The following is an 18,847-nucleotide window of genomic DNA, read 5'->3' as shown; positions in this document are numbered from 1 at the left end:
GTGCACCTTGCACCTACTACCATACCCCGTTTAAAGGCACTTAAATCTTTTGTCTTGCCCATTCACCCTCTGAATGGCACACATACACAATCCATGTCTCAGTTATCTCAAGGCTTAAAAATGTTAACCTGTCTCCTCCCCTTCATCTACACTGATTGAAGTGGATTTAACAAGTGACACCTGGTCAATCTACAGTATGTCATGGAACGAGCAGGTATTCCAATTGTTTTTCACACTCAGTGTATGTTGTTGCCAGGATTTAACCTCTACCACAGTAGCATGTGATAAGTACTTTGAGATAAGACTTATGAAAATAAATGTATATCAATAATCTTGTCTGAAGAGTGAATGTAATGAGGCTCTCAAGAATTGCTGATGTTATGTTGTTGTCTAGATCAGCTTTTGTCAGCCGAACATCTAGTCAAACTTCTGATCATAATCACTTGTCAGACTGTCTCCATCTGATTTTCCTGGGCTGGCAGTGCAGATAACGTATTGAGTTGATGAACAGTAAATCAGACAGGATTCTGATGATGGATGATATTGACAGATTTACTGTACCTCACTCTTATGAATGACAACATCAGTCTATAAAATCACTGAGTATCCTTGAATGGGTCTATACTGGGCAGAAAAGTTGTAGCTGCGCTGTACTGCACAGAGAAAGAGAAGCTCCATGATGAAATCACTCATCGTTTCACACAGGTATGTGGGGAATTTCTTCCTCTAAGAATGGAACACAGCAGCTGTCCAGGGACTGTAGATAGTCTAGATACTATGCTATGTGGACAGAATGTACTGTAGTGTTTACATATGAATCTAGGCGATAATAAACTGGCTCCATTTTCAGCCCTCTCGTCTTTATCATTACTGTAGGTTGAGACAAGAAAAGTGACATTTACAGTATGTTTTATTACAATTATCACATTTATGTAACAAAGTACACATTTAAATTTGTAAGGCAGAGCCATGGCAGTGTGAGTTTATTTATGACTTGTCTCAAGTCCATTACTGGTGGATAGATTGCTCGACTGATTGCCCAGTCAGTGCAGCTCCCGTAATTCAGTGGCAGGACCTGCTGTGACCTCAGGCTGTTGGACAGGCAGAACGTGTAATGGGAATAGAGTGTTAAGTGTCTAATTACCTTTACCACGTATTTGTGTGTCACACACTGTGGGAAATGACACGCCAACTCCATTTCAGCATTCAAATAATCCAGTCATTATGAACCTATTGTATCTGCAGCCTCTCTACAGAAGTCAGGGGCATTTAAGGTGAACCTATAGTTGCTTGTGATCGAACAGTTCAGAATGACAGAAAGAGCACTAGCTGGGAATGAATGGAGACCTTGATCTATGGATAGGCTGTTTGCAGTATTATCTCTGTCATGGTCAGTAGGATAAAGACAAATAATCATGCATATCAATTCAGATTATCTACAGCCATGACTGGATCTCCTCAGGTCTCTATAGGATTTAAGCTGTTTAACAGATTAGCAGCAGCTGTGTTATCTGTTGACCTGTAGCTTTACACACAGCTTAGGAATCCATCATGTATCTAATGGCGCAACACCCAGGAACATCAGATCTGCTGGGTCCACACTCATACAGTGCTTTAATAAATGAGCATAGGAAGGAATATATTTCACTCTAACAGATATTTCTGGATCTCTATGTGGAGCTGTAGGCTACTGTCTTGTACGATATCTTGTCATGAGAAATTAGCTCTCTGATATTAGCTACAGTGAGGGAAAAAAGTATTTGATCCCCTGCTGATTTTGTACGTTTGCCCACTGACAAAGAAATGATCAGTCTATAATTTTAATGGTAGGTTTATTTGAACAGTGAGAGACAGAATAACAACAACAAAAAAATCTAAATTGATTTGCATTTTAATGAGGGAAATAAGTATTTGACCCCCTCTCAATCAGAAAGATTTCTGGCTCCCAGGTGTCTTTTATACAGGTAACGAGCTGAGATTAGGAGCACACTCTTAAAGGGATTGCTCCTAATCTCAGTTTGTTACCTGTATAAAATACACCTGTCCACAGAAGCAATCAATCAATCAGATTCCAAACTCAAAAAAATCCAGAAAAGCGCATGTCAAAAATGTTATAAATTGATTTGCATTTTAATGAGGGAAATAAGTATTTGACCCCTCTGCAAAACATGACTTAGTACTTGGTGGCAAAACCCTGTTGGCAATCACAGAGGTCAGATGTTTCTTGTAGTTGGCCACCAGGGTTGCACACATCTTAGGAGGGATTCTGTCCCACTCCTCTTTGCAGATCTTCTCCAAGTCATTAAGGTTTCGAGGCTGATGTTTGGCAACTCGAACCTTCAGCTCCCTCCACAGATTTTCAATGGGATTAAGGTCTGGAGACTGGCTAGGCCACTCCAGGACATTAATGTGCTTCTTCTTGAGCCACTCCTTTGTTGCCGTGGCCGTGTGTTTTGGGTCATTGTCATGCTGGAATACCCATCCACGACCCATTTTCAATGCCCTGGCTGAGGGAAGGAGGATCTCACCCAAGATTTGACGGTACATGGCCCCGTCCATCGTCCCTTTGATGCGGTGAAGTTGTCCTGTCCCCTTAGCAGAAAAAGACCCCCAAAGCATAATGTTTCCACCTCCATGTTTGACAGTGGGGATGGTGTTCTTGGGGTCATAGGCAGCATTCCTCCTCCTCCAAACACGGCGAGTTGAGTTGATGCCAAAGAGCTCGATTTTGGTCTCATCTGACCACAACACTTTCACCCAGTTCTCCTCTGCCAATAAACATCTGAATGATTCAAACTTCAGACGGGCATGTATATGTCCTCCCGTGTAGTTCTGGGCTGATTCCTCACCGTTCTCATGATCATTGCAACTCTACGAGGTGAGATCTTGCATGGAGCCCCAGGCCGAGGGAGATTGACAGTTATTTTGTGTTTCTTCCATTTGCGAATAATCGCACCAACTGTTGTCACCTTCTCACCAAGCTGCTTGGCGATGGTCTTGTAGCCCATTCCAGCCTTGTGTAGGTTTACAATCTTGTCCCTGACATCCTTGGAGAGCTCTTTAGTCTTGGCCATGGTGGAGAGGTTGGAATCTGATTGATTGCTTCTGTGGACAGGTGTCTTTTATACAGGTAACAAGCTGAGATTAGGAGCACTCCCTTTAAGAGTGTGCTCCTAATCTCAGCTCGTTACCTGTATAAAAGACACCTGGGAGCCAGAAATCTTTTTGATTGAGAGGGGGTCAAATACTTATTTCCCTCATTAAAATGCAAATCAATTTATAACATTTTTGACAAGCGTTTTTCTGGATCTTTTTGTTGTTATTCTGTCTCTCACTGTTCAAATAAACCTACCATTAAAATTATAGACTGATAATTTCTTTGTCAGTGGGCAAACGTACAAAATCAGCAGGGGATCAAATACTTTTTTCCCTCACTGTATCTATTACTCTGATAAAGGCATGTTAGCCGATGCTGTTAGCTTTATACAATTAACTGACTGACTCTCTGTTGTACCCCTACTTGTGTTGCACCTTTGCAGAGCAGTTAATGGAGGCTGAAGCAGCACTTACTGTGGCATTAGCTGATTGTATGCCCTTTGCACTGTCTTCCCGCAGACACAAATTGGATTTGAATAGCATAACATCCCCCCCTTGTTTCTCTGGCCTCTTGTATCTCATGTCCTTTGTGGAACATTTGCAGTCCAGGCCCAGGGTGTGTTCAGCTGCCTAGTGAGAGCTCATATGTAAGGTCTGACTGCAGAGGCTGTGGCACATGAGCTGTTAATAGCTTGATTCTCATGTATTCTGTTAATTGAGGATAGACTGTGTTATAACATGCATGTTACTGCCATATTCACTGGTGGCTTCATGGATGGTGAGAGTGAATGGATGGAGGTACAGCTGTGATAGTGGAACTAGATGAGAGCATTCCATCCACTGAATCCTTTGTAAGCCGCTGGGCTTTACCTGGGACTTAGATCCAGTGTTTATTCTCAAAGCCATGCACACCGCAAACCTGGATTTAGCTGGGTTCACCCTATTCTATACAGTGTAGTTGGCAAAACGGATCTACCCCAGATTATTTTCACCCACTCTCTCTCATTCACCCCTTGTTTGGTATTTGGTTTTGGATATTTCTCTCTTCCTCCTTTCTCCCCCTTTCCCCCTGCCTCTCCACAGATGTGTACACCTGATGCTAATTCAGAGCCAAGCTAGCTGTGATTGTTTTGATCAGACAGGCTGTGTAACAGTCCAGGGAGGTGGAGAAACAGAATAAGACATAATTTACCTCACGCCGCTAGTCTTTCAGCAGCACCATGAATATTAATATCACTATGGCAATGGTTTTGGAGATTAACTCAAGGTAGCACTTTACACTTGTACCATTAGATCAGTTGTTTTCATGGATAGCTGAAGCTGTAGGCAGGGGGGACGCTCAGCAGGGAATGCTCACAGTTCACACTCGTTGGGTAAGTGAGATTAGTTAGTTTCCATTGAACAACTGTGGCGTACTGCATTAGCATCGAACAGCCCCCGCGATATGCAACTTTTCAGGGAAGTCAGGAACCAATATACACAATCAGTTAGGAAAGCAAAGGCTAGCTTTTTCAAACAGAAATTTGCATCCTGTAGCACTAACTCCAAAAAGTTCTGGGACACTGTAAAGTCCATGGAAAATAAGAGCACCTCCTCCCAACTGCCCACTGCACTGAGGCTAGGAAACACTGTCACCACCGATAAATCTACAATAATCGAGAATTTCAACAAAGATTTTGCTACTGCTGGCCATGCTTTCCACCTGGCTACCACTACCCCGGCCACCAGCTTTGCACCCTCCGCTGCAACTTGCCCATGCCCCCCCCGCTTCTCCTTCACACAAATTCAGACAGCTGATGTTCTGAAAGAGCTGAAAAATCTGGACCCCTACAAATCAGCTGGGCTAGACAATATGGACCCTTTCTTTCTAAAATTAGCCGCCGAAATTGTCGCAACACCTATTTCTAGCCTGTTCAACCTCTCTTTTGTAACGTCTGAGATCCCCAGAGATTGGAAAGCTGCCTCTTCAAAGGGGGTGACACTCTAGATCCAAACTGTTACAGACCTATATCCATCCTGCCCTGCCTTTCGAAAGTATTTGAAAGCCAAGTTAACAAACAGATCACCGACCATTTCGAATCCCACCATACCTTCTCCGCTATGCAATCCGGTTTCCGAGCTGGTCATGGGTGCACCTCAGCCACGCTCAAGGTCCTAAACGATATTATAACCGCGATCGATAAAAGACAGTACTGCGCAGCCGTCTTCATCGACCTGGCCAAGGCTTTCGACTCTGTCAACCACCGCATTCTTATTGGCAGACTAAATAGCCTTGGTTTCTCTAATGACTGCCTCACCTGGTTCACCAACTACTTCTCAGATAGAGTTCAATGTGTCAAATCGGAGGGCCTGTTGTCTGGACCTCTGGCCGTCTCAATGGGGGTGCCACAGGGTTCAATTCTCGGGCCGACTCTATTCTCCGTATATATCAATGATGTTGCTCTTGCTGCTGGTGAAGCTCGGATCCACCTCTATGCGGACGACACCATTTTGTATACATCTGGCCCTTCATTGGACACTGTGTTAACAAACCTCCAAACGAGCTTCAACGCCATAAAACACTCCTTCCGTAGCCTCCAACTACTCTTAAACACTAGTAAAACTAAATGCATGCTCTTCAACCGAACGCTGCTTGCACCCGCCCACCCAACTAGAATCACTACTCTCGGCAGGTCTGACCTAGAGTATGTGGACAACTACAAATACCTAGGTGTCTGGTTAGACTGTAAACTCTCCTTCCAGACTCACATTAAGCATCTCCAATCAAAAGTTAGATCTAGAATCGGCTTCCTATTTCGCAACAAAGCCTCCTTCACTCATGCTGCAAAACATGCCCTCGTAAAACTGACTATCCTACCGATCCTTGACTTCGGCGATGTCATTTACAAAATAGCCTCCAACACTCTACTCAGCAAATTGGATGTAGTCTATCACAGTGCTATCCGTTTTGTCACCAATGCCCCATATACTACCCACCATTGTGACCTGTATGCTCTCGTTGGCTGGCCCTCACTACATATTCGTCGCCAAACCCACTGGCTCCAGGTCATCTATAAATCACTGCTAGGCAAATCCCCATCTTACCTTAGTTCACTGGTCACCATAGCAACACCCACCCGTAGTCTGCGCTCCAGCAGGTATATCTCACTGGTCATCCCCAAAGCCAACACCTCCTTTGGCCGCCATTCCTTCCAGTTCTCTGCTGCCAATGACTGGAACGAACTGCAAAAATCTCTGAAGCTGGAGACTCTTATCTCCCTCACTAACTTTAAGCGTCAGTTGTCAGAGCACCTTACCGATCACTGCACCTGTACACAGCCATTCTGAAATTAGCCCACCCAACTACCTCATCCCTATATTGTTATTTATTTTGCTCATTTGCACCCCAGTATCTCTATTTGCACATCATCTTTTGCACATCTATCATTCCAGTGTTAATACGAAATTGTAACTATTTTGCACTATGGCTTATTTATTGCCTTACCTCCATAACTTACTACATTCACACACACTGTATATATATTTTCTGTTTGTATTTTTGACTTTATGTTTTGTTTACGCCATATGTAACTCTGTGTTGTTGTTTTTATCGCACTGCTTTGCTTTATCTTGGCCAGGTCGCAGTTGTAAATGAGAACTTGTTCTCAACTGGCTTACCTGGTTAAATAAAGGTGGGAAAAAAAATTATAATAAAAAACTAATCCCTAAAAAGCCACCAGCGTAGGGGTTTATTTATTGCGTTGCTCCTTTCCAAGTTGTCATAGACATCTGTGTCTTAGATTACCCGTAAGTGATTCTTGTTCATGTTTATTGCTTGCCTCCACTGTGCTTGATGGCATGTGTATCAACGCCATAGGCAACCCCCCCTCCTCTCACCTCCCCCCAGGCCACTGGTGTTAGTCCGGGCACAGGGCATTTAGCTCGGACTACCAGACCCCACATCCACAGCCTGACAATGGGCAGCAGCTGGCCGCCCACATTCTAGTCTCACAGGCCTGACTCATAGGATATGACAGCCTGGTCTCATATACTAGACATAACATAGTAAACATAAATCTGGGACACTCAAAGTAGTATGATATGTTACATTTTATATGGTTACATAAGACAGATGGTTACTTAAGGCAAAATCGAAAGTAGGGTGGTTAGTCGGAGTTGATGGGTGGGGGTATAACACAAATGTCTAGCAACCCAAAGGTTGCGAGTTCGAATCTCATCATGGATAACTTTAGCTAATTAGCAACTTTTCAACTACTTACTACATTTTAGCTACTTTGCAACTACTTAGCATGTTAGCTAACCCTAACCCTTAACCCTTTTAGCTAACCCTTACCCTAACCTTAACCCTTTAACCTAACTCCTAAACTTAACCCTAACCTTAACCCTAACCCCTAACCCTAACCCCTAGCCTAGCTAACATTAGCCAGCTAGCTAACGTTAGCTACCTAGCTAGAATTCGTAAACATATCATATGTTTTGCAAATTCGTAACATATAGTATGTTTGCAAATGTGTAACATATTGTACGTTTTGCAAATCCTAACATATAATACAAATTGTAATTCATAACATATAATTAAAAATGGGTGATGGACATACACAAATTAATACATACCATACGAAACGTAACATATAATACCAAATGGAGTGTCTCAGATTTAAGTACAACATAATATGAAATGCTCTGAGACCAGATTGGATATGACCTCAATACACAAACCAAAGCATCATGAGCTTTGGTTTTATTTCTATTCTCTTTGTCTTTAAGATTGGTTTTTATTTAATTTGTTGAGGTTTTAGCAAGGATTCCCTTGCCACCTTGTCATATTGATTCAGTCAAAGCATTATCATCATCCACACCAAGGTCTCTTTCTTTCTGTGCTGTAGATATTAAGCCTCTTTTGTGTTTGCTCTCTCGTAGGTGGCTCTGAGGAAGACCACAAAGAGCCTGAGGTCGCAGGAGGGTAAGAAGAAGTGGGAGAGCCGGATGCTGAAGAAACAAAAGGCTTCTGAGAGGGCTGAGATCCCTGTGAATGGATTCACTGACAATGGAGCTGACTTTGAACATGAGCAGGATGGAGAGAAGGAGCGGGGGAAGGTGAAAAACAACTCAAAGAAGAACAAGCAGGTAGCCTTTGGATCTGTGGTATTAACCTTCATTATATTTTGAATGAATATGCTCTCCTACAAACCAAAACCTGTCTACCTGGTAATGTGTGTGTCCACATGTGTGGGGGTTTTGCCCAGTGAAGTAATGAGGTCTTACAGCGGATGTATTCTTTTTGGTTGTTTGCGTAACTTAGAATCTAGGCTTGTTTTATTTTGAGTTCTTTCTTCCTGTTTCACGTCATCCCCTTTCAATCCCACAGTTTTATTTTTCTAATGGCGATCCTGTTTCTGTCAGTTTTAAACAACTGTCTCCATCATTAGGTGTTAATTGTTGGCACCAGCCAGTCAATGAACTCTGTTATCAGGTTTATTTCCGAAGGTTCCCATCCTGGTCTAGTAATTGCCTTGCACAAGCCTGTCTGTTGTGCAGGAAGTCAGGGGGGAGCCACACAGGAAACAAGGGCCAATAAAGATATGTGATGAGATAAGGTGCTTTGTGAAGAGCTTCCTCCTCAGCCAACGATATGTCTGTGTTTGTAACAGAGAGCACACCAGGCACACACACACACAGGCCCGCTTCCATATCAGTCCCTGGCCTAACCAGTTCCCCTACCCTTATCTGTTTGTGTAGACCACATACTACTTACATTTACATTTTAGTCATTTAGCAGACGCTCTTATCCAGAGCGACTTACAGTTAGCGCATACATTATTTTTATCGAACCCACAACCCTGGCATTGCAAACACCATGCTCTACCAACTGAGCTACATCCCTGTTGTAAGGTATTGCCTAGATGTCCCCTGGCTTGTGGATGTTTCCGCTACTGAACAGTATGCAAAACAGTATGTTGGATGGAAGCCTCCGATGCAATACAGAAGAGAGCTATTATCGGGTTTGTTTCAAAGTGTCTTTTGTTCCTTGAATTTACTGTTTATCTAAGCACACTGTATGTAGATGGTATCTACTCTACGAAATGGATGAAACCTACGCACACTTCATTCAATCAAGAGCAGTTAAATTGTGTCATTGAAGCAACCTCTAGAGTGCTCTCTAGGAAGTAGAGGGACCTCAGATAACATCCTCTCTTCTGTTTCACCTGATCACCAGAAAGAGCATGTATTTTGCTGCAGCTCATTGCACATTGACACAGCACACTGGCTGTGTCAAATCAAGTCATGAGACTTTTGCTGGAGGATGCATGTTTGACATGTTCACGGCCACTGTGAAACACCATCTATGCTATTTAAGTGAATCGTTTTTACACTAACACACACACAGAAGAAGGCAGTGTCCTGGGCTGGACTGTCAAAGCAGTGAAGTGTAGCAGCCAACACTACGGGAACGGGCTGAATGCAATGGAACGGTAGCTTTAAACCATCAAACCTCAGATCAATACATTTTACATTTTAGTCATTTAGCAGACGCTCTTATCCAGAGCAACTTACAGTTAGTGAGTGCATACATTTTTTTCATACTGTTCCTGTGTCATCATCACTACGTGCTAAGCTTTCAGTCAATATAATTTCTCTCTTGTTCTTTCCTGAATTAATATTTGAATATGCATTATGCTGCATGGATCTGTCATTCAAGATTTCCATTCCAACACAATGGTATGTGTGTGTGTGTGTGTGTGTGCATTTGTGCGTGCACGCGTTTATCCGTGTGTGTGTGTGCATGCGTTTATGTGTGCGTGCGCCTATTTATGAATGCGCTGTATACCTGCATTCATGTTGCCTCCGGCTCTCAGATGGGCCAGACCCAGGCCTAGTGCTAATTGCCCATCACGGTCAGTCAATGAGTCTGGACATCATCTCTGCTTGTTTTAAATCAGGTTAACTGTGTCATTGAAATGGATGTCCTCACTGATGTGTGATCACTCACTGATGTCTGTAATACAACAGTGCCCTCTGGTGGTCCAGATTCTCTTCTGGGTTGATACATTCACTGTCTACCAATTCAATGTTATGTAGATAACCCTGAACTCAAAGAACGGAAGATAATTGGTCTGTCCCTCAGGTGAAGGGGCTTCTGGGAAGGCAAGACAGAGCTGAAGTCACCAAAACACAGGGCATGCCTCAGAGAAGCAACTCCAAAGAACACCATAGTGCGGTATGAGCAGTGTTGTCTGGATAAATGGATGTTTGTGTGCAAACAACATCATATTGAGTGATTACAGAAGGCATTTATCAGAATCTATCATAAGCCCTTGCTCATTAACATTATCCTTCCTTTCCACAGAGTTCATTCTCTAGTCGGGGATATTCGGTGAGTGACTTCAATCCTTTCTGACAGAATTAATGTCCATGATCTGCATATGGTCATTCTCAGAGTATGAGGGCAAAACCGGGTCAGTGATTATCTTATGCATTTTGAGAACAAGAACAGTCTGTGACAAAATGTTCTCAAAAGCTAACAGGCTGATATTTAGTAATGTAGCTAAACAGGTGTCATGTCAACATGGATTAGTGATTTGTGGATCTGAGTAATCTTGACATGTTGACAGTGAGCAGGACTTGACACATGAGTTATCAGTGGTTTCAGTATAAATTGACTGGCTGACATAGTAGCTCACAGTTGTGTTGCTGTGTCGCCTGGCATGATGAATCCCTTCGAGCAGACAGTTCAATTCACCCAGCAGTTAAACACAAGTCTGTCACTAGGAACAAGGTGACAGACATAATGGATAATAATTCTCTCTCTTTCGCTCTCTCTCTCTCGATTTGTAAACAGACTGTTTTTGTGATATTAGTACTAGACATAACCACAGTTTTTAGTCCTAATCTAACCATGATTAGTTGATCTCAATGAATCTCAATGTTTCTTTATGCATTATTTGTAAATACAGCACATATTTATCAAGATTTCATTGAACATACTAAATTAAATGATTGGAGTCAAGTTTCTTCATCCACAATCTTATTTTTTAATTAGCGTAATGGTTCGATTTACACATTTGTGCCAGATTAACTAATAGAGACTGATTGCATTTACATGTGATGTGAATTTATTTCAAGACATGTTTTCATGTAACAGAATATTGTAATGAAAACTTAGTTAATGAAGATAAATACTGCTGTGGAGCTTACTGTAAACACCCATCAGTCACAGACATACAGTACAATACAGTACCAGGAACTATTGGGATCTTTCAAACCGACTCGTTGGCTTCCAGCAGGGATTCATATTACCATCTGTTGGCACACAAATAAAGAAGCCTAAGTAAGCAGGAATGAGATTTAAATAAAATAATATTTTTCAAAGGAGGAAAGAAGGCTCTTTATCAGGCTGTTAAGCACTGATCTAATTGTAATATGGATAATATGCAGGACACTGCCAGCTATTGAATCGCCGTTATCTTATGACTTCATGCTACTGCCTCTAGTCTTGCGGTATCCACTGCTGTTCTCTCCCTGCCAATAGAGTATGAGTAAACATGGAGGTGTCACCCAAAACACGGGTCATGACCTTGAATCAAGGTCTCATTATAATCTCTCGACAGATAATAACACTTTTTGTTCCTGTGGGTAATATTGATATGACTGTAGGCAGATCATAGCAGAAATGTAAACAACTCTCTTCCAGTTTGAGTGTTTGTGATGGATGAAGGTGTTGATACATTCTCATGAATTAATGCAGTGTTTTACATCCTTTCTCACGCAGTGTGACAGTGAGAGTGACATCGATGACAAGGCAAGATAAACATTCTCACTTTTCACAACTGTTATCACTGATAATAAGTTATCAGTGCTCTACATGTTCTGTCATTCAACCATGTGTAACAGTATTGCTTCCGTCCCTCTCCTCGCCCCAACCTGGCTTGAACCAGGAACCCTCTGCACACAGACAACAGCCACCCACGAAGCACCGTTACTTATCGCTCCACAACTACTTCAAGGTCTCAGAGCAAGCGACATCACCGATTGAAACGCTACTAGCGCGCACCGCTTACTAGCTAGTCATTTCACACCGGTTACACATGTATTCCCATCTGCGCTGTCAACTGGCCAGGCTGTATTGCACTGAGAGGAAGGGGGTCCTCCAAATGCCAGAGAGGGTTGTGATGGGGTCAGGTCTTTTGGCTGACCATTTTATTTACATAAGGGCAGCGTAAACAGTGTGTGGGATGTCTTTAGTCTCAGTGTTGGTCCTCAAGCTATTTTGGGGACATACAGTGAGGGAAAAAAGTATTTGATCCCCTGCTGATTTTGTACGTTTGCCCACTGACAAATAAAAGATCAGTCTATATATATGTATGTGTGTATGTATGTATGTATGTATGTATGTATGTATGTATATATATATATGTATATGTGTATATGTATATATATTGTGATGTCACGAGAGGCTACACAGCTTTCAGCGGGATTGCTCAAGTAGTGCAAGGAGACCAGGTTCAACCAAAACAAGGATTTTATTAAAGGTCTTGGGAAACTAACAAAATTATAACACAATTCTGTTCTCTGGTGGCTCTTAAGGGTTAACAGTTCAGGGATGTCTCTTCCACATCCAAAATCATAACTCTCCCTCGCTCAAATAACTTTTCCCCAGCCTTACTGTATTCCACGTTGCAGCTAGTGGCCAACCCAGCAAAACGTCCTTCCAAATGTCCCACACGGATTTCCACAGGTGCATATATCCAAAGGTGAGTATTTCCCAAAGGTAAGTATCTCCAAATCCTTATATTCCTCATGGAAGTGGACGTGCAGCACTCTTGTCCTCCAGAGAGCCCCGCTTGGAGACCGTGTTACTTCACAACCCACACACTCCCTCTCAGTGTGTCTCTTCCCTTCCCAAACCTTCAGCTCATCAGCTCCTCATTTGTTTCAGCTGCGTGGGAAGATTGGCCATAGAGGGGTGGAGTTCCCGACCATACCAGCAGATGGAGCCATAGCTGTCTGGGTTTGCAGCCACCTCAGGGGATGTAACGTCCCTCCAGGACACAGCCTCTCGTGACATCACAATATATATATATATATATATATATATATAAAGCATGGGGGATTGGAAGTGATGCAGACAATTACATTGATGGAAGTTACAATCTATCTGCAATATTAAGCTGATATACCCCCCCCTCCCAAAAAAAAAAAAAAAAAAAAAAAAGATCAATCTATAATTTTAATGGTAGGTTTATTTGAACAGTGAGAGACAGAATAACAACAAAAAAATCCAGAAAAAACGCATGTCAAAAATGTTAGAAATTGATTTGCATTTTAATGAGGGAAATAAGTATTTGACCCCCTCTCAATCAGAAAGATTTCTGGCTCCCAGGTGTCTTTTATACAGGTAACGAGCTGAGATTAGGAGCACACTCTTAAAGGGAGTGCTCCTAATCTCAGTTTGTTACCTGTATAAAAGACACCTGTCCACAGAAGCAATCAATCAATCAGATTCCAAACTCTCCACCATGGCCAAGACCAAAGAGCTCTCCAAGGATGTCAGGGACAAGATTGTAGACCTACACACGGCTGGAATGGGCTACAGGACCATCGCCAAGCAGCTTGGTGAGAAGGTGACAACAGTTGGTGCGATTATTCGCAAATGGAAGAAACACAAAATAATTGTCAATCTCCCTCGGCCTGGGGCTCCATGCAAGATCTCACCTCGTGGAGTTGCAATGATCATGAGAACGGTGAGGAATCAGCCCAGAACTACACGGGAGGATCTTGTCAATGATCTCAAGGCAGCTGGGACCATAGTCACCAAGAACACAATTGGTAACACACTACGCCATGAAGGACTGAAATCCTGGAGCGCCCGCAAGGTTCCCCTGCTCAAGAAAGCGCATATACATGCCCGTCTGAAGTTTGCCAATGAACATCTGAATGATTCAGAGGAGAACTGGGTGAAAGTGTTGTGGTCAGATGAGACCAAAATTGAGCTCTTTGGCATCAACTCAACTTGCCGTGTTTGAAGGAGGAGGAATGCTGCCTATGACCCCAAGAACACCACCCCCACCGTCAAACATGGAGGTGGAAACATTATGCTTTGGGGGTGTTTTTCTGCTAAGGGGACAGGACAACTTCACCGCATCAAAGGGACGATAGACGGGGCCATGTACCGTCAAATCTTGGGTGAGAACCTCCTTCCCTCAGCCAGGGCATTGAAAATGGGTCGTGGATGGGCATGACAATGACCCAAAACACACGGCCAAGGCAACAAAGGAGTGGCTCAAGAAGAAGCACATTATGGTCCTGGAGTGGCCTAGCCAGTCTCCAGACCTTAATCCCATAGAAAATCTGTGGAGGGAGCTGAAGGTTCGAGTTGCCAAACGTCAGCCTCGAAACCTTAATGACTTGGAGAAGATCTGCAAAGAGGAGTGGGACAAAATCCCTCATGAGATGTGTGCAAACCTGGTGGCCAACTACAAGAAACATCTGACCTCTGTGATTGCCAACAAGGGTTTTGCCACCAAGTACTAAGTCATGTTTTGCAGAGGGGTCAAATACTTATTTCCCTAATTTAAATGCAAATCAATTCATAACATTTTTGACATGCGTTTTTCTGGATTGTTTTGTTGTTATTCTGTCTCTCACTGTTCAAATAAACCTACCATTAAAATTAGACTGATCATGTCTTTGTCAGTGGGCAAAGGTACAAAATCAGCAGGGGATCAAATACTTGTTTCCCTCACTGTAGTCGAAGTCAAGTAGGGTAAATGGCCACAAATAACTCTAACTTGTGTTTTGTTACTGGTTTGTGAGTGATAGGTTCAGTCTGTGTGTCCGAGGACATTATACTCATTTAACCTTGTTATAAATGTCTACATGTTAATAATACCAGCTCTCTTTGATTTCATTATTGGATTTGATCTAAGGAATTTGCTGAAGATAACTTGATTACACTGTGAATATCATTAGGCCTTCTTACGAAAGTCAAGACGTTCTGATAATAACAACTTGTCTCTTGTTTCCTCCATATGATCTATTTACTTTGTCAGAAACCTGAAATTAAATCTGGAGGCTCCAAAACTTGAAATTGAACTCATGATAGAGGTCATATGAACCAGATTACAGTATTGTGGCATTTTGCAAGGTTGTTAATCGACTGATGGATTCCAGGAATATCTGGAAAAAGGTCCTTACATTTGCAACATCAAAGGAACCTCATGATGGTTTAACACAGCTGAATTTCAGCTGAGTTCAGACCCAGTAAATCAACAATTTGATTTAGCAATTGAGTCTGGTCGGTTTGATTCGTCTTTATTTGATGCCATTAGTTTATAATCAGGTGGTTTCACAGCATCCCTATGACTTTACAAAGAACATAAAGTTTAAAGATGATCTCACCACATATATTATTCAAGTGAAAATGGCTAATTAGTCTAGTTTGTGTGTGCGTGTCCGTGTGTGTGTGCGTGCATGTGTGTGTGTCCTTTGCTGCCTGTTATTATAATCTGGCCAATATTCAGCAATGTAATCAGAAACAGACTGTTGGTAATGTAATTTATTGATTGTAATAAGATACTCACTAACTGATCTACCCCCTAAATTAAAATTAAAAAAAATACAATAAAAAAAAGATACTCACTAACTTAATTTGTCTCATCTATTTTCTAATTAGTTTTTCACAAGGTAAATGTCATGGGCATTTATGTATATTTCTAGTGAGTGCTCTTACAGGGAAATATGACTGATTACATAAATTACGTCTTAATATGTAATCTATGTTGAGATGCTTTTTATTCTCCTGTCAACAAGATGCTTTCATTGAGCTGTCACGTACTACATTAAATTATTTAAGAATGGTTTCGATTTAATCTCATTCAGTTCATTTCGAAACTTTGGACTGGGTTCACCAATAGTTATGGCTCACCTTTTGTCCCTCTGATCTCATTTACATTCATTGGGAAATTGAACACACCCACCTTGAGTGACAAAGCGCACATCGAGTCTGGGAGTGGAACAAGAGCCAGTATACAGAACAGTCCTGTTGATAGAGTGCTGTTAAAGATGGAAAAGCAAGCACTTTTCTGGACAGTTCCACTACCGGCACCTACAAAATCCTCATTTAGCCTCTAATTAGGCTAACATTTTTGTTATTTTCTTTCTTTTCTCATTTTAACTCAGGTTTCAGGGATTGGGTCTGATAAACTCTTCACACTAAGGAAAACTACTGGTAAGAATATTTCCTCTGGATCTTTTGGTACTTCGCATGTATGCTTTTGACTCTCTGTCCTCGTTTAGCTGTTGTTATTTACAGAATAGATATGTCTCTCTTAGTGACATGCACTTGACATGCTTTTTATGGCATTCCATTTCTGTTCACTCGACTAAGGGAAACATCCTCTTTCAAGCCACACAGTTATCAAGTATTACCAAATTGTTGTCAAAGTGTTATGGCCTTTGTCATTTTAGGATACTCACATACTTGCTCTTAATTACACAATGTGGGAATGACATCGAACGTTACTTTACCCTGTGGAAAGTCTCTGCGCTAGAGGGATTTATTATATTGGAAGTAAAACCGAATAATGATGCAGTGTTTTGTCAGAGATATTTGTGCATTTGTATATGTGTTGAGTTGCGTGAAATAGTTGATAAATGTTTTCTACACAACATTTTAGCTATGAATTGGATTGAACCTCCACTCCCAGTGGCTTAGCTGCTTTGTTGGGGCTAGGAACGGGTTAGTCACACTTCATGCTCAATGAGACTATTGGCTCAAGCAATTTTGTAATCTACTGCAATGTTCCCTATTATCATCCTTACCATCAATTCCATATTGTGATCTAACTATAGCTGAAATTCACAGGAGGTTGGTGGCAGCTTAATTGGGGAGAACGGGCTTGTGGTAATGACTGGAGTGGAATTAATGAAATGGTATCAAATACATCAAACACATGGTTTCCAGGTGTTTGATGCAATTCCATTGGCTCTGTTCCGGCCATTATTATGAGCCATTTTCCACTCTGCAGCCTCCTGTGCTGAAATTCAACAATTAAATGCAATTTTCACCCAAAAGAATGGTGCTGAAAGCAACATCACTGAATGGTGTTGTTCCCATTCAGTATTCTTTACCCGACTGAGGTGTTTGGCCTTATAGGGGCAGCTTGATAGATTGTGTTCCCTTCAAAACCCACGATTTCTCAAACTCATTTGGCTTGTAAAAGCCAAGAGGAGACGCACATCCAGGGCCAGGCAGCATAAAGCCTGCTCTAATCCCACCGGCTGGCTGGCGGTGAGAACCTTTTTAGAGCTGAGCCAGGGGTTTAATATGCCTTGTGTGAACGTGATTAGGAGCTCCCCATTTAACTCTCCCTACCTCCAAGCTGCTTGTGGTGGGCTTTGGAGAGGGCATTTGTTGTTTGCTTTGGAGGTCTCTTCAGTCTCCCAATAAGCCATCTGGAGTTCAGCCTATTGAACGTTATGATTACAAATAATGGTAAACACACCACTAGTCTCTCCCTAGGGCCCTCGGCTCTTGTCAGAGCTCAAAGACTGCAGGGAATAGAGACTAGGGTTGTGTTTGGTGCTGGGAAATAGGCTGTTTGTTGAATTTAATGATCATTTTCTGGCAGTGAATGGAAGATCTAATGGTGCAAATAACAAATTGTAAGCACTTTGTAATATGAACATGCTCATTTTCCAAAGACATGAACCCACTGGCTGTTATGAAGCTGCTCGTTAGTTGCTTCATTTGTTGTTTCTAGAAGTAGGCCTAGTACAACAGCGATTAGGAGCTATTCACCACTCTGACTGAAGGTTGTTTCAGCTAAGCATGGGCACATCAGTGTCAGTATTTATCTGAAGTGGGAAAGAATATTAAATGACTCTGTCAGTTCTGTCAAACTGTGGTTAGTAACCTATGTTCTCTTGTTGGTAATAGACATAGGTGTTGATGAGGCGAAGGTGTGCAGCTCTGCCAGAGTGTCAGGTCTACAACGCAGCCAAGAGCAGAGCAGCGACTCACCCCTTGATCTGCCCGCTGCCAGCCCCGCCCCTGGCTCTCAGCCTGCAGGCAGCCCTGCCCCTGCAGCTCCTCTCACCACCACCCCACCTCCTGCTGTGTATGTAAAGAAGGAGAGGACGTCCCCTCACAACCCGACCACGCCAACTCTGCCAGGGCCAGGCCTATCCCAGGTCAAGAGAGAACCATTGTCACATCACCAGGGCCATCCCCTGTACATTGGTCTCCACAACAGGTAGGACATGGCATTGACTGGACTTGTTCAAACCATTTAATAATACTATATCCTAGAGGAGGTTGATATTTATTTACAACCTTTCCTTTCTCCTCTCCACAGCAGCATAGAGGGGTCCCGCAAGCGAACCCTCCCCCATCCCCCCACCTCGGGCGCCATTCTTCTCCCTCGCCGGCCCTCCCCCTGTCTGTCTCAGAGCTGACCACACCCCACTTCTTCCTGCCAGGTCACGGGCATCGCCGCCCTGCCGTGTTCACTAGCCCTGTGGGATTACCAACCAACGGCACCGTAGGACGGTCCACTGGAGCAGGCTGCTCAGGTAAGAGGCATGAACAGTAAAGGAGATATTGAAGGAGCAATATAGGATACATTGGTGTTTAATGTACAACAGGTGTAGGTGGTGATAGGGGTTGTGGGTGAGAAAGAGCAGTAGTCATCATAGAGTATGGCCTTTAACCTCGCACCTCTCCCCCACAACAGAGCACGACCTGCTTCGC

General features: G+C 42.7%; 1 protein-coding gene across 1 annotated transcript in view; it reads left to right on the top strand.

The window, feature by feature from the left end:
- The first annotated feature begins 3,834 nt into the window (after nt 1-3,834).
- The window catches only part of LOC121574209 (autism susceptibility gene 2 protein-like), a 23,196-nt gene continuing 8,183 nt past the window's right edge, over nt 3,835-18,847 (top strand). The window contains exons 1-6 of the mRNA XM_045222688.1: nt 3,835-3,894; nt 8,017-8,223; nt 16,276-16,324; nt 18,035-18,288; nt 18,453-18,669; nt 18,831-18,847. The exon at nt 18,831-18,847 is cut by the window's right edge and continues 237 nt beyond it. Of these exons, the coding sequence (XP_045078623.1) occupies nt 3,835-3,894; nt 8,017-8,223; nt 16,276-16,324; nt 18,035-18,288; nt 18,453-18,669; nt 18,831-18,847 (804 nt within the window). The remainder of the gene's footprint in view (nt 3,895-8,016; nt 8,224-16,275; nt 16,325-18,034; nt 18,289-18,452; nt 18,670-18,830) is intronic.

This window comes from Coregonus clupeaformis, chromosome 9, assembly GCF_020615455.1.
Source record: "Coregonus clupeaformis isolate EN_2021a chromosome 9, ASM2061545v1, whole genome shotgun sequence".
Lineage (NCBI taxonomy): Eukaryota > Metazoa > Chordata > Actinopteri > Salmoniformes > Salmonidae > Coregonus > Coregonus clupeaformis.
This window is presented reverse-complemented; position numbering and strand designations above follow the sequence as displayed.